Source organism: Stegastes partitus, unplaced genomic scaffold, assembly GCF_000690725.1.
Source record: "Stegastes partitus isolate 25-593 unplaced genomic scaffold, Stegastes_partitus-1.0.2 Scaffold1982, whole genome shotgun sequence".
In the NCBI taxonomy this organism is placed as follows: Eukaryota; Metazoa; Chordata; class Actinopteri; family Pomacentridae; genus Stegastes; species Stegastes partitus.
In genome coordinates, this window is record NW_007579713.1 from 143,256 (window position 1) to 157,585 (window position 14,330).

At 40.7% G+C, this 14,330-nt stretch overlaps 1 protein-coding gene across 1 annotated transcript; it reads left to right on the forward strand.

Annotated features, from left to right (window-relative positions):
- The first annotated feature begins 546 nt into the window (after positions 1–546).
- On the forward strand, positions 547–13,517 carry unm_sa1261 (un-named sa1261). The gene is made up of 3 exons (XM_008303330.1): positions 547–718; positions 4,655–4,857; positions 11,384–13,517. The coding sequence occupies exons 1-3, from the start codon at positions 547–549 to the stop codon at positions 12,197–12,199; spliced, it is 1,191 nt and encodes a 396-aa protein (XP_008301552.1). The 3' UTR covers positions 12,200–13,517.
- The last annotated feature ends 813 nt before the right edge of the window (positions 13,518–14,330 follow it).

Here is a 14,330-nt window from a genome sequence, read left to right on the forward strand (position 1 = left end):
ATTAACTTGTTGGGGATCAGTGTTGGTAGAAACGTCTGCAGAAAGGCTGAATGAGGTTTGATGTCAGGAAGAGTATCTACTGGTGGGAAGTAAAAATTAACTAACCTCACTTATATACAAAATGTTGTAATCAGTGTGTGTCTTGGACTTAATTCAATTAATCAAGTGATTATGTAAAAGTCAAACTGTCCATATTGGCCTTGATTGGTAATTACTGGACCTAAATACATTAAATTTGCACTAATGGAAAAAAATCCAGGTCTGTTCTTTTTTTTGGTGGTTGTACTGGAGCCCTGTGACCATGAAAGATGGATTTTCTCAAACGCAGTTTAAAGGTTACATAACGGTTCATTTGGCCTGCACTCAAAGCGTTCTCATTTCCCCACGATAACAGTTGATGTGCGTGTAAACACAATGCGGTCGGTGTTCTCTGTACACAGCGGAGGTCCTGTGGGTGGATTCTGTTCTTGCACTGAGCCTCGGTTTCCTTCCTGCCCCTCCTGTTCTGCAGGAACATCGTCTCCAGACCCTCGTCCCTCCACCACCATGAACTCGTCACCCCACGGCTCCCGGGCCTCCATCGACATCCTGGAGGAGCTCCAGCTGATCGCAGCACAGAACCTGGAAAAGCTCGACATCAACAAATACTATGAGGTCGTCCGAGAGCTGGGAAAGGGCACCTACGGGAAGGTGGACCTGGTCGTCCACAAAATCAGAGGTGAGAACTGACACTGATTTGTCCTGATTATTCTCCTTGGTAATCATCTGATCTATAAAATATTGGATAACACTGAAAAAATGTTCAACCAACAGTCCCATAATGAGATTCAGCTTAATATTATAATAGCCACAAAGCAGCACGTATTTATAATTTGTGAGCTGAGATATTACCCAAGTGATATATATTCCAAAACTGTCCTAAAAGCCTTTAAATATGCGAATCTGTGACTTGATAATGCCAACAATGACGTCTGTATTCTGTCTTGCCTATGTAAATGTGTTAGCTAAATGGCTAAATATGCCAACGAAATATGTTAAACAACTTATTAAATTACTTAATTTTAAATATTCTTGAGGCAATATGTTACCTGAGCATAACACTGACCCAAGACATCTGTTAGTCCTGTTCTTAGTTTGTAATGTAGTAATTAAATAGTTTTAACAGTGGTACTCATGTTACTTTAGTAGAAGACCGAATATTTCTTTCTCTGCTGGTGTTTGATGCTTCATTGCGAAATCCAATAAGGAAAAAGAAAAGCCAAACATGAAACACTGATGAGTCCATTTTTCTTTCCACAAAGACGTTTTGCATTTCCAGTTCCAGTTCATCACCTCTTGTGGGAGGACAAGATTTCCCACGTTCACCTCCCAGAAATGAATTTGGCCACAAAACGAGCTGATCTGCAGGTGGAGGAAATGAGATGTTGTTCTCATTTGTGCTCTTGAGCTCATTTTACAGCAGCATGCGAGATTTGAAAACAACGGTGCGTTCGTGTCGTCGCTGCGCAGGTTAAGAGTTTACTTTTAGAAATTAATCTGACAGCCAAAGTAGAGCTGCCTTTATGCAGTGATTTAGGAGAGATCAGGACCCAGACAGCCTAAATTCACCACTTAACTAATAGAAAGTCTGCTTGACCTCCTCACATTAAAAGCCAAATTGTTGCCCATCTGCTCTGAGCCTCTTAACAATCTCTTTTATGGAGCACAAAGCCTCAGATTCACTGCCCGTTTTTAGAGCCTGCAGTCTGTCAACGAGACAAACTCTGACCTTTTCCACAAGGATGCATGAAAAATCTCCTGTGGGTTTATTATTTGAGCCATCAGAGGAGCAATGCAGCTTTAGTCGTCCAGCCTCCTCCAGTGTCAAAGCATGAAAATCCAGTTAACTGTGGAAATGAGGCGACTGAAGGTGCAGTAATGGCTGACCTTTGAGTCATAATTGTGTGCCAATGCTTTTCTATTGACGAGGGTTTTCTTCAGCAGCTGTTTAAGCTACAGATTCTTTTCCTGTATGTAATCCATTTTGTTATTCGAATGAATTGTAATTAATTCACTTTCATTAAAAGCTCTGTCCTCATGTATGTTACACTTAGACCTGCTGCAATATTAGAAAACTCGTAAAGGTTTGAGTTTCTGCCTGCAACGTCTTTGTAAGCTAGAAATTGTGATTTACTGTGAAGACTGGAAATAAGTCGGTTTCACAGGAATATGTAACAAACAAACTGAACCCTGTAGGTGTTTTGTTCACTACGTTTGTGGGTCAGTGGGCCAGATATTTGTTTTTCTACATGTAGTTTATCTTTCTGCTCCTGAACACTCGGCTGACTTGCGTAAAGCTTCAGCTGGCTCCCCTGAACAGATGCTGTTTATCTTTGCTTATTAGCCTGCAGGCTGATTTAACAAAGCAAATCATTCTTTGTGCAAACGCGAAACTAATGCACAAGAATTTTTACAGCGTTCTGCATGTTCAGGAATGTCGATGCATTTTTCTCTTTATATGATGCGCTAATTTTCTGTGCTAGTTTTTGCTGATAGCTGGACTGTAGACTGAGGAGGAGGCTACTTCACATGTTCTGGGGGTTTAAATGTTAGAAGATAGTAGATGTGTCAAAATGAGTGAAGTAAGCTGTCAACACCACGGCACAGAGCTTCCACCTGAGACGTACCAATGACTGAATCAAAAACACAGATTCAGACACAACAAACCAAACGGACCAATCCTGCCAATTTACGGCACGGGGCTTTTTGCTTCAATATTCTTCTCCACAATAATCCGATTTAGAGCTACATCTAAGCCATTTTAAAGCATGAAAGGATTATTTTCATGGTTTAAAAAAAACTTCTAAATATGTAACTTTGATGCAACAGCCAGAGAGGGTTATCACAAACATTCAGAATCACATCTGGATATATGTGTTTTTGACTCGACTGTACGAGTTTGAAGTCACTAAAGTAGTCCAACAAATGTAGTGGAGTACAAGGTAAAATATTTTTCCCCATTATGGAAATACTCAGTTAAAGTATTTAGGAATTGTACTTGAGAACAGAACAATGTACCTTTGACAGCTAATAATCGCAAAATATGACAAATGGTTGTGTCAGAAATACTGACTTGTACTATTATACTACTTACAATTGTATATAGTTATTGATCCTGAAGATTGTAAGGCCTTTTCCTGGCCTTCATAAATGCATCTCTCTCCTCCATATGCACCCACGAAAAGCAGATTGTTCAATAAATCAATCAAACTTTGCACTTGTCAGACAAGTCAATTGCAGTTCGATGTGCTTTACAAGACAGAGAAAACACAGGATGACAAAAATAGATTTAGAGACTAATGCACACCAGAACACTGGAATAGGCAGCCAAGATGAGATAAATACAGAGTAGTCGTCCTCAAAAGTAACAGTAATGCAACATAATTTGATATAGAGACATTCAAATGTTAATAAAATAAATATTGGTTTGAAGAAGCAAAGGCAGAAACCTTTCAGGATAAGATAAGGCTTTATTAATCCCACAGCAGGGAAAACTGCAGTTCTACAGCAGCAAACAGGACAATGGAAAAATGTAAGGAGCATTAGTAGAAAATCTAAATAAACAAAACGTATACATAAGTACAGAATCGTCCATGAGTGGATATTCAGATATTCCATCCATTATCTATACACCGCTTAATCCTCACGAGGGTCGTGGGGGGCTGGAGTCTATCCCAGCTGACTGAGGGCGAAGGCAGATGTTGCACAGAAAAAATAATTTGGTGTACCGTCTCCATAAATCAGCTTAGAAATGATTAGAGAAGAGCATAAATGCCAGAGAATCATCGCATTTTTCTTGAGTATCTAAGTACCTCGGTGAGAGCTGTGTGTCCATGAACAGATATGTGGCAAAGAGGAGCTGCTAATGGCAAATTCAGCTGCTTCTAATGGTGTCAGTTTCACTAAATGTAAACAAGTAGAGAGGATTCCAACTGTAGCTCACAGGTTAACTGACTACATCTCATATTATACAGGCCTCAAAAGCATTATATTATTTGTGACTATTAGCTGTAATTGTGTTGCACTGAGAAGATTTGCATTTTGTTTGCTCTCAAGGCCATGATACAGAAAAAGAGGGGCATCATTAAAACAAACAGGAAGCTCCTGTTGACCTTTAGAGGCTGCCGCCTGTAAAAAGCTCAAAGCAGAGCTGATCTGGTGCTATTGGAGAAGCCTCAGCTGACACGGACTGTTGATGAAGGTGTTCTAGGCAGACGTGGCAGCTCTCCAGCTAATTGTCTGGACAGTTTAGGTCGGCTCTTCTCGGACAGACAGCTGAATGTGATTTTGTGCATCTTTTCCCTTTTTGAAATATATATTTATATCAATTTTGCTGTTTGAAGAGACGTAAACATGAAAGCAGATCAGCAGCATCTTGGTCACACTGTGGGAACAGAACTAGTCCAATATAAATCTCCCACAAAGAAAAAAAAACACATCAGGATTTAATTCTGTGTGGAGATTTTAATTATTCATCAAATGATTTTAATTAAGTTTCTTGCAAGCAATTAGGCGGCTGTGACATAAATCCCCAAACACTTTAATAGGCTGGAAAAGAACAAGAAGAAAGGAGCGAGATTGGAAGTTACGTAACCCGTCATGTCCTCGTTTTCAGGCACGAAGATGGCCTTGAAGTTTCTGAGGAAGAAGACCACCAAGCTGAAGAGTTTCCTGCGAGAGTACAGCATCTCTCTGTACCTGTCGCCGTGCCCCTTCATCATCAACATGTACGGCATCGCCTTCGAAACCGACGACTACTACATCTTCGCTCAGGAGTACGCGCTGGCAGGAGATCTGTTCGACATCATCCCTCCACAGGTGAGAGCCGACCGTCACACCTGCACACACAGAAAACATCTGCTGCATCAACAAAGTCATTCAAACTTTATTTAAACTCGCATATATATCGAGGTAGAGGCACCTTTACTCCACAGCTGAGCAGCCATACAATAGACAGATGTGGGTTTACGAATGAAACGTTTACTATTAAAAGGCAAATTACTCGAATAATGAAACCATTAAGAATAAATCAGATTTAAGACAAAATGAACCAAATAAAACATTAAAATAAGATTAAAATAAAGACCCAAACTAACCCACAGATTGAAATTTCTCTTACGTTATTTTTTTTTGCAGCATAATCCAGATGTTTGTCCTAATCCCTAAATACAGGAAACCTAGATATATACATGCCACAGATTAAAAATTGCCTTCCAGTAGCATCATCTCTGCATCGTTGTGCCTTAACACAACCTTTAGTTGTAAAGTGTTAATTAAATAAAAGCATTTGCAGCTTGATTTTTTTTTTATTCACACTGTCTGAATGGATCAAATGAAAAATGAAAGGCAGCAGTGCACAAATGACCCACTCCTGGATCAGGGAGGTACTGATGAAGCATAACGGATACTCTTTCGAGGCTCCATAATTGGAACGAGTACACTTTAAAGCCGTTTTCTATTTTATTAATTCATAGACAGTTAGTGATGTAAGAAGTATTCAGATCCTTACGTCAGAAATACCAATAAGGGAACATAAAGGTATTCCATGATAGGTGAATGATGCATGAAAAATCCTACTGAAAGTAAAAGTACGTACCTATTGATAGCAAAATGTAGTTTTTGTATTAAAGTAAAAGTATTTGTTGGGTCTATCGGTCTAATATTATGGTATATAATTTAAACTTTTTCATATCCAGTTTTATGTTCAGGGACAGCAGATTAATCTGAGAGCTCCAAACATGATTAATAGAAAAATAGGAAAAAAACAAATCTCTGATACACAAATCTGTTCCTGATCTTTGATATCTGCTGATATTGAATCATTTTACTGAAATGAAACCGTGTGAGAGGTTTAAAGGAATCAATCACTAATTGGTAAAGATGTTAACAACTCAGACATTTGAAACGTGAACCGACTACACAGTGATTTCTATAAGAAGCCTAAAGTTTGGAAACCACTGGTTCAATCATTAACTCTGTCTTTATGATATCCATTGTGTAAAATTCTGTCTAATCTTAAATGAGCTGAGTAGAAAGTACAATATTTTTCTCTGAATTGTTGCAGAGTAGATGTGTAAAGTAGCAAGAAATGGAAATACTCAAGTACAAATGCTTCAAAACTGTATGCAGGTACAGAGCTTGAGTAAATATACTTGATTACTCTCCACTAAAGTTGTTAATGTCGCGTCAGTTTAATATTAATTGTATGTGTTGGTTGTTGCCTCAGAATTAGATTTTATTCACAGTTAACATATTGTGCAGCCAATAAGTTCTTATTATGGTCAGATAGTATAAAGTACTATAATACATAATGACTGTTGTACAGCGGCTGTGACTTCCTGTAGAACCCCCCCACTAATGGTACAGTCCAACCACGAGCACAAAACATAAAATTAGAATCAACCCCTTTTCATTTTTGGTTAAAATATGAAAAGTTCAGTTGAGAGCAAATTATCCATTTGTGAAGTCATCAAAATCGGCAAAGAGTGAAAGTGTCAAACTCATTTTCTATTTGATTCATACTGAACTGAGCAAAGATCTGCAGAACAGACCCTCCTCTGAGCTCTTAACAAAGCCTGTGTGGGAGCAATAAAATCACACCACAAATGTAGAAATACATGACAGGGAAAAAAAATCTCTTTTGTTTTTTTTCCTTTATTTAGCAAGGAAGGTACCACTGACAGCTGATGTCTTGTACCAGGGAGTCCAGGTCAAACCAGCAGCACAATCAATATTAAAAACACACAACAAAAGAAAAAAATTACAGTTCAGCTTAAATTGGATTTAAAAAGGCATCATTTAAAGGAAAAAGCAGAGGCAGCTGTGCAGATCGAGTCAATTTATTCTACAGTTAAGGAGTGAAACGGCAAAAACAAGATGAACCTTATAAACGTGCTTTGTTGTTGGCAGGCAGCAGATTTTAAACCGTGTCCTTTATCGATTGTCAGCCATATCTAGTCCAAATTCACTAATTCTGTCCTTTACATGTGAATATTTTTTGGTTTCATTCCTCCTTCGACAGTAAACTTATTGTCTTTGCAAATGTGTTGTTTTGCCCACAACTCAAACATTTTTCACCATTTTATAGCGTAAACAACTAATCAATTAGTCATTAGTTGCGGTTATAGTAAAAACCAAATTCAAAAACTAGAGATGTTAATTACTTGCTGTTTCTATTTTAACCAACAAGGCAGACGAGGGATGTGAGGTACCATTATCTGAAAATGTTTTGTAGATTTGCTGCAGTACTTATTTCAGCCACTAGTTGGGGCCTTTGCAGGCATGTTGTTGCTGTGCTAACGCTATGCTACCAGGTTGAGTGTGTGTACGCAAGTCAGTAGCTGCTAATGCTGCTAACGTTCAGGAGCAGCAGGACTCTGATCACAAGCTTCCAACAACATTGAAACTAAAGTGATGACGTGTATCTGCTCCGAGTATGAATCCATTTTAAAGATGGCAGTAAATGGTAACGGATTAACGACAGTCGACTAGTCCCTCCATCATCAGGCACGTCTCAGATTCAATATAATCCATTATAACTCAAGTCCACCGCGAGGAGACTGAACTACCCGGTTTTACATCGATTCAATAACATTACAGGTTATTTACTGTAAAAGACTGCAGGGAGACTTTATTTATGAGACATGTTCAGTCCTGATCTGATTACTTTGTCCAGTGAAGCCTTCCAGTTGTGCTGCTGTCTTTCTGAATAGTCCTTCATTAGGGATTTTTCAGTGCACGCTTGTTTAAAAAAATTTACCATGAAACAGTAAATGTCTTACGTTGGCTGACAACTCCAGTTAGACAACAACATTACACAAAATAAACTCATAAAAAACAGTAAACACAGAAAGCAGCTGCACAGCTTCAACAGAAATTAGGTCAGATCTGATGTGGTGGAAACGACTAACAAAACCAAGCCTGACCCATTTGCATTTACCAAAAATGCCACGGTCTTTTAAATAGTAAATAGCCTGTAACGTCAGGCAATAAACAGAAAACATGTTGATTCAGTCTTCCTGGAGCAAAATTCTTCAATCTTAATGAGTTTATATAAAACAGTCCTCACAGTTTCTCTACATGATGCAGTAACTTGTTAACTGTAGTTAACATCAGTCCAGCTGCTGGAAACAGCTGCTCAGTGGGAACAGATGTTTGCAAATATTTACTGCTTTAATGTATTTATACTCCGAGCTAAGAGTCCAGATATACTTAATGACTTAAGTTCTAATGCTATTGGAAGCATGTTAATCATAGTCGTGCTGAATGTGCAGCAACATGCTACATCTGTCAACATCTGTCAGTCCGTATCAGGACAGGTCTTCCATTAGAACGTCACTTCCTTGTTCTGTGAGTAATAAGCTGGATAGCGGCTGGAGCGTTGAGCCTCATGACACTGATTTGTTGATCAGTAAGTCGCTTTCGACCTCATAGCGTCCACATGATCAACTCAGACTTCAGTAGTGTATATCAGGAAGACTGTTTCTGCGTTGTTGACATTTTGTTTATCTACTGCTCAACCTTATACTGAGGCATAACAGACTAATCATGCTAGGCCTGGGTACATTTAGCAGCAAAAGTAATGGCAGAATAATTTCAGTGGTAAACACACAAGCATATAAATACCACAAAGCAAGCCAACAGCGCTCCTGTATTAGAGACTGCTGGGTCAGTCAGGAGTCTGTACCTTCCTGTTATATAGCCTGTCAGACACTTTTGCCATGTTGATAGTATTTATTGCTCACCACATATAAAACTATTTGAAGTCTCCAATGTAAGCAGCACATTAATGGTGCTGTACTACAATAGCACAGCTGCTGCCTCTTTCAGCCCTGAACAGCTACTAACATGCGTGTTATGTTTTCATTAATATAATGGGTTAAAGCTGATCCAAGTGACCCACTGCCCTCCATGCTCACCATCCACAGAAAGAGGCGCCACCTGATTCCAGTCCCTGTGATGTCCAATGCTGTTGGTCCACCGTCAGCAGAGCTCAGTGTCAAACAATATTCAAGCTCTTTGCGTTAACACAGACTCTCAACAAGTAGAGGAACCAGAATGTCAAAGGGAACCTGTAGTTGAATACTTTGTACACTGCTACATGATTAGTTTGTTCATCCCATCAGTTCAGCATTGTTTAACGTGCATATGAAGAGATGAAGCTCAGCAAACGTCTAAATGAAGGCATTTGTCAAAATCTGTTGATTGCAATCAGCATAAACAATGGCGTAGATACAGATTATGCACCCATTGATATTTAATAAGCTTTTATGCATTTATTTATTTAATTAGCATTTTGTTTTGGCTTCAGCACTTCCTTCAATGTTATAAATGACCAGCAGCGTCTCAGGAAACACAATACTGAACTGATTGGATGAGCCAACTATATATGTAGCAGCAAGCAGAGTACAAAACAGTAACCTGCAATCTTTCCTTTAAATCTGTGTGAATGTTAATGCAGAGGGCTCACTGGAATATTGTTTACAACACTCACCGCTGACGGTGAACAGACGACACCAGCAGTGGAATCAAATGGCTCTTGTGTTTGCGTTTGCTGGAGGTCAGTGGGTCACTTGGATCTGCACTAACCCGTTATCACCATGAAAATACAACAAGCATGTTAGTAGCATTATCTATTCAGGGCTGAGGGAGGAGGCAGAGCCCTGAACGTTCTTCAAACAACACGTGCAGCAGCTGTCCTATTGCAGCACACTATCATTCATGTGCTGTTTACACTGAAGACTACCAATCACTTCTTTACTGCCTGTGGACTGACTGACAATTTTATGTGTAGTGAGCATTAAATTCACATCAACGTGGCAAAAGTGTCTCACTTGTGGTCTCTGACAGGATTACAGCAGCCCCTGAGTGCTGCTATGTTAGCAACTCCATTTCTTTTACAGTAGTAAACAGCTGCTACTTTGCAAGCAAGCTACTAACTTTACCCAGACCTACTGGGTATCGGTTTGTCAAGCCTCAGCATAAGGATGTAGATAAACACAAAACATCAACAACGGACTTACCAATGCAGACAAACTGAAGATGTGCTTTAATGAGGACTGACAGATTACATTTTAGTTTCATTTTTTACACATAAAGAGCATGGTGAAAAGTACATCTAAAAGCAACAGATGGAGTTTTGCCATAACACTAAATTGCCAATTCTAAAATGCATTGCCATTTCAACAAAGAGGCAAAAAACTTGCATTTCAGGCTGGTAAACACACCTGTAACTCCATCTCACCAGACAGTAGGCCAGAGATGTACGTGCTTTAAACTCTGCGTGCCCACAATAGTAGCCTTGTGTATCCTGCATGCAAAATATAGCAGTGTGTCCACAAGGTGCGGTATGCACATCACAGCAGGGACAGTATGGGGATGGCCCACCGCTGATGGAAGTGAAATCAACACGAACAGTAACAAAAATAGACAAGCTTAAAGACGTTCATTGCAGCTGCACAGTGACAAATATACTTTTAAAAATAGATGCTCAAAGATAAGTACCATTTTAGAATCAACAGGTTTGCCGTTATCTTAAAATGATCAAATACTAACCACCTCAAGTTTTTACATCACCAAATCTTATAGTTCTATATCATCTGAGTCCTCTGGTGCACCCTCTGGTGGAATCCTGCAATAACACGTGTAGTACATTGGCAACTATTTGAACCTTAATGCAGCTACTGTCTTCACAAATGTGTGGTTCAAAAGCAAGGAGTAAGCTCAACAGGCTGAGCTGGTGAACCATGTACAGGCTGAAAGTCACCAACGCAGCAGCCATGGGTTGAGTCCGACCCACGGCTCATTCGCTGCATGTCCTTCCCCGACTCTTTCCTGTCTCTCTCCACTTACCTCTTCAATAAAATAAAATAAAAAATGCAAGGACATCTCTGGCCTACAAGGCCTCCACATAGCAGTACATCTTGGTACTGAGGCATACATTTGTGACAGTTACACAGAATGTCCCTTTTTTCTGCTGCATTATCTACTAATGCATTTGTAATCAATTAATCATAAACATTCCTACACACCACTGTCACAAATCAGCTTGACACAGAAGCGGTGAGGCTACTAACGATACTTTATCCACTGAGCTGCTGGAGGGCAGATCCACTGAGCGAATCAGGTCCACTGCTGCTGTTCAGGGACAAAGATTAGAGCTGCATTTGATCAGATTGTTGAAATATTCTGGGCTTCAGGTTACATTTACTTACATCAACATTCTCTCCAGATGTGACTGGTTACTGTGCCATGACTTGGCTCTTCACAGGTGACTGTAATTACTCCATGTCCAGGTTCTTCTCGGTCCAGTCAATGACCACGCTGTCCTTCCTTTTCCGTCCAGGTGGGACTACCTGAGATGGTGGCGAAGCGTTGCGTCCACCAGGTGGCCATCGCCCTGGACTACCTGCACTGCAAGAAGCTGGTCCACCGGGACATCAAGCCTGAGAACATCCTCATTTTTGACAAGGAGTGCAGGAAGGTCAAGCTGTCAGACTTTGGCATGACACGGCGTGCCGGCTCTCCGGTGAAGCGAGTGAGCGGCACGATCCCGTACACGGCGCCTGAACTGTGTGACACCTCGCGTCACGAGGGCTTCTGCGTGGACTACAGCACAGACGTGTGGGCGTTTGGCGTGCTGCTCTTCTGCATGCTGACAGGAAACTTCCCCTGGGAGAAGGCCATGCCCAACGACGCCTTCTACGAGGAGTTTGTCCGCTGGCAGCGCCGTCGGACGGGCACCGTGCCATCACAGTGGCGCCGCTTCACAGACGAAGCTCTACGAATGTTTCGCAGGCTCCTGTCCATCGAGCAGGAGCGCCGCTGCTCCGTCAAAGAAGTCTTCAGCTACTTCAACCAGTGCTGGATGTTGGACACGGAGAACGGGAACAGCAGCAGCGGGGGGTTGGCGAGCAGCGCACCTCCTCTGGACATCAGCTCGTCTTCGTCTGAAGAGGACGTATTAGTGGACAGACTGAAGCAGCAGAGCCTGTCGCCTGCCTGTGTAGCAGCGAAGGGAGCCCTTATGATGGACACCCACTACTCCTCCATGTCCACGAACAGCTCGCCTTCCTCCACCAGCAGCTATGAGCGCGTCAACAGAGACAACAACGAAAGAGGACGCATCCTCGTGGCCACGCCCATCGAGATCTGTGTGTAGAGACGGCCGGTGCTGCTTTCAGGCTACCTGCTCACACCTGCACGCTGGTGTGCGCCGACCAGAAAGATTTCTCCGACTGTGAGAAAAAGGAGAAAAGTGAGGAAGCAAGGAGGGGACGTGTGGCGACGGTGCTCAGCATCAGGAAACGATCGGCAGTCTGACAGCTTCACTCATTTCTGATGAAGACGAACTCTGAGGAAATGAGCAGTGAGACAATCACACGCTGTAGCCTCCTGTTTGTGGTTTATACTTCAGTTAGTGGAACAATACACAAACCCACTGGACAACCTGCAGAGAAAAAAAAGGTGAAGAGGTGATAAAACAAAAACATAATCAACAAGCAATATGTTTAAAAAAAATTAAAAATCTGTGAAGCAAAGTAGAAAGAAGTGATCGGCTTTGTGCATAAAGCGACCGTGACTTGTGTGTTAATTGTAGTATACTGTACATCTTCATGTTTGGTAGATGGTTTGTGTGTGTGTGTGTTTTTTTTGGAGTTAAATTATTTATTTATGTCAGATGCATTTATTTATTATTTGTTTTAGCAGGTGGCAGCCTGTTTTTAATTTTATCTGTAGAAAGTAAAACATAATTTACTGAAAAGAGACTTGTAGATGACAGTTTTTTTTTTCTTTACGTTTAAAAAGAAAAATTTAAAAAAAAAAAATCATGTTGTGATCTCTCATGAAAGTGAATTTTCTCACCCAAAATGTTGTTTTCCTGTGACGCCTAAACTTACTGTAAAGTAGCAATCGACATTCTAACCAATCCTCCCATTAAACTGCAGTGAACTGTGACTATGACTGAACTGCTGCAGCCCAGTTTTTAATGTGAACACTTTGAGAACACTGGACGGTAATAAACCTCAACTGACAGTTTGCAATCATGTATTATTCTCTACTTGTTAATCGGATAAATATGAGAAAAGGGCACAAAACATTTCAGGTCCTTTTTTCTGCTTGCATGATTTATGAAGAAAATGAAAACGGTGCCCTTTTATTTGAGCAGTTAACAATTATCTAACAAGTAATATATTTCAACTTTTTAAATGAAAAATAAGTAACCATCTTTTAAAACGAGAGCAAAATTTAGTATTTAGGGATACTACCCAACAGCTGACTGCTCCCCTCAACTCTCTTTTCCATTTTTAAAAAAAATCCTGAAGGGTTAAATGCTGAAAATATGACAAGATGGACATATGTAGAAGAAAAATGTTTTCTTTTTTTTCTCTTTTTTCTTTTTTTAAATACTGCATGACGTGACATTACTGTGGTGAAAATTTGTTGAAATAAAAACCCTGAAATAATAAAAAAAAAAAGCTTCTTTTTTGGCAGAGTAAATTGAGAAGGCTGCTGCAGCTTAACTTAAGATAAAACATCATTTAGCCTGGAGCTCAACAACGATCACAAACTCCTCCTACCAACTCATAAAGCTGAACAACTGGGCAAAAATTATGGTCTGCATTTAACAGGACACCAGCAACTGTTTTGGAGGTTTTGTAAGTTGTTTTGCAAAAATAAAAAAATAAGGTTTAAAGAAACAAGGACGTGTGCAAAAAGGCAGCCGAAACAAAAACATGTAAGACTGATTCACTCACTCACTAGTGACTGAGCTCTAGAGCAGGTCCCACCCACTGGTTCAGGTACATCGATGACACGTGAGTCACAATCAAGCAGAAGAAGGGAAACTTCAGAGGTCACAGCAGTGTAGTGGGCCGAACTTGGGAGGATTCATCGATTATCTATACACCGCTGAATCCTCACTAGGGTTGCGGGGGGCTGGAGTCTATCCCAGCTGACTTAGGGTGAAGGCAGGGGACACCCTGGACAGGTCACCAGTCTATCACAGGGCTACACTTCGAGACAGACAATCAAGCACACTCACATTCACACCTACAGACAATGTAGATTCACCAATCAACCTCAACATGTTTTTGGACTGTGTGGGAGGAAACCGGAGAACCCGGAGAGAACTCACGCTGCACGGGGAGAACATGCAAACTCCACGCAGAACCGGCAACCTTCTAGCTGCGAGGCAAAAGTGCTACCAACTGCACCACCTTGCAGCCCACAATAGCATGTCGTTTTTGTCACGTTCCAGAATGTCCTGAAAACGCATCAGGATGTAGTAT

Coding starts and splice junctions, on each gene's coding strand:
- unm_sa1261 (XM_008303330.1), top strand. CDS start 547: ATGAACTCGTCACCCCACGGCTCCCGGGCCTCCATCGACATCCTGGAG. Junction 719..4,654: donor GGTCGTCCACAAAATCAGAG/GTGAGAACTGAC, acceptor CCTCGTTTTCAG/GCACGAAGATGGCCTTGAAG. Junction 4,858..11,383: donor TCGACATCATCCCTCCACAG/GTGAGAGCCGAC, acceptor TTTTCCGTCCAG/GTGGGACTACCTGAGATGGT.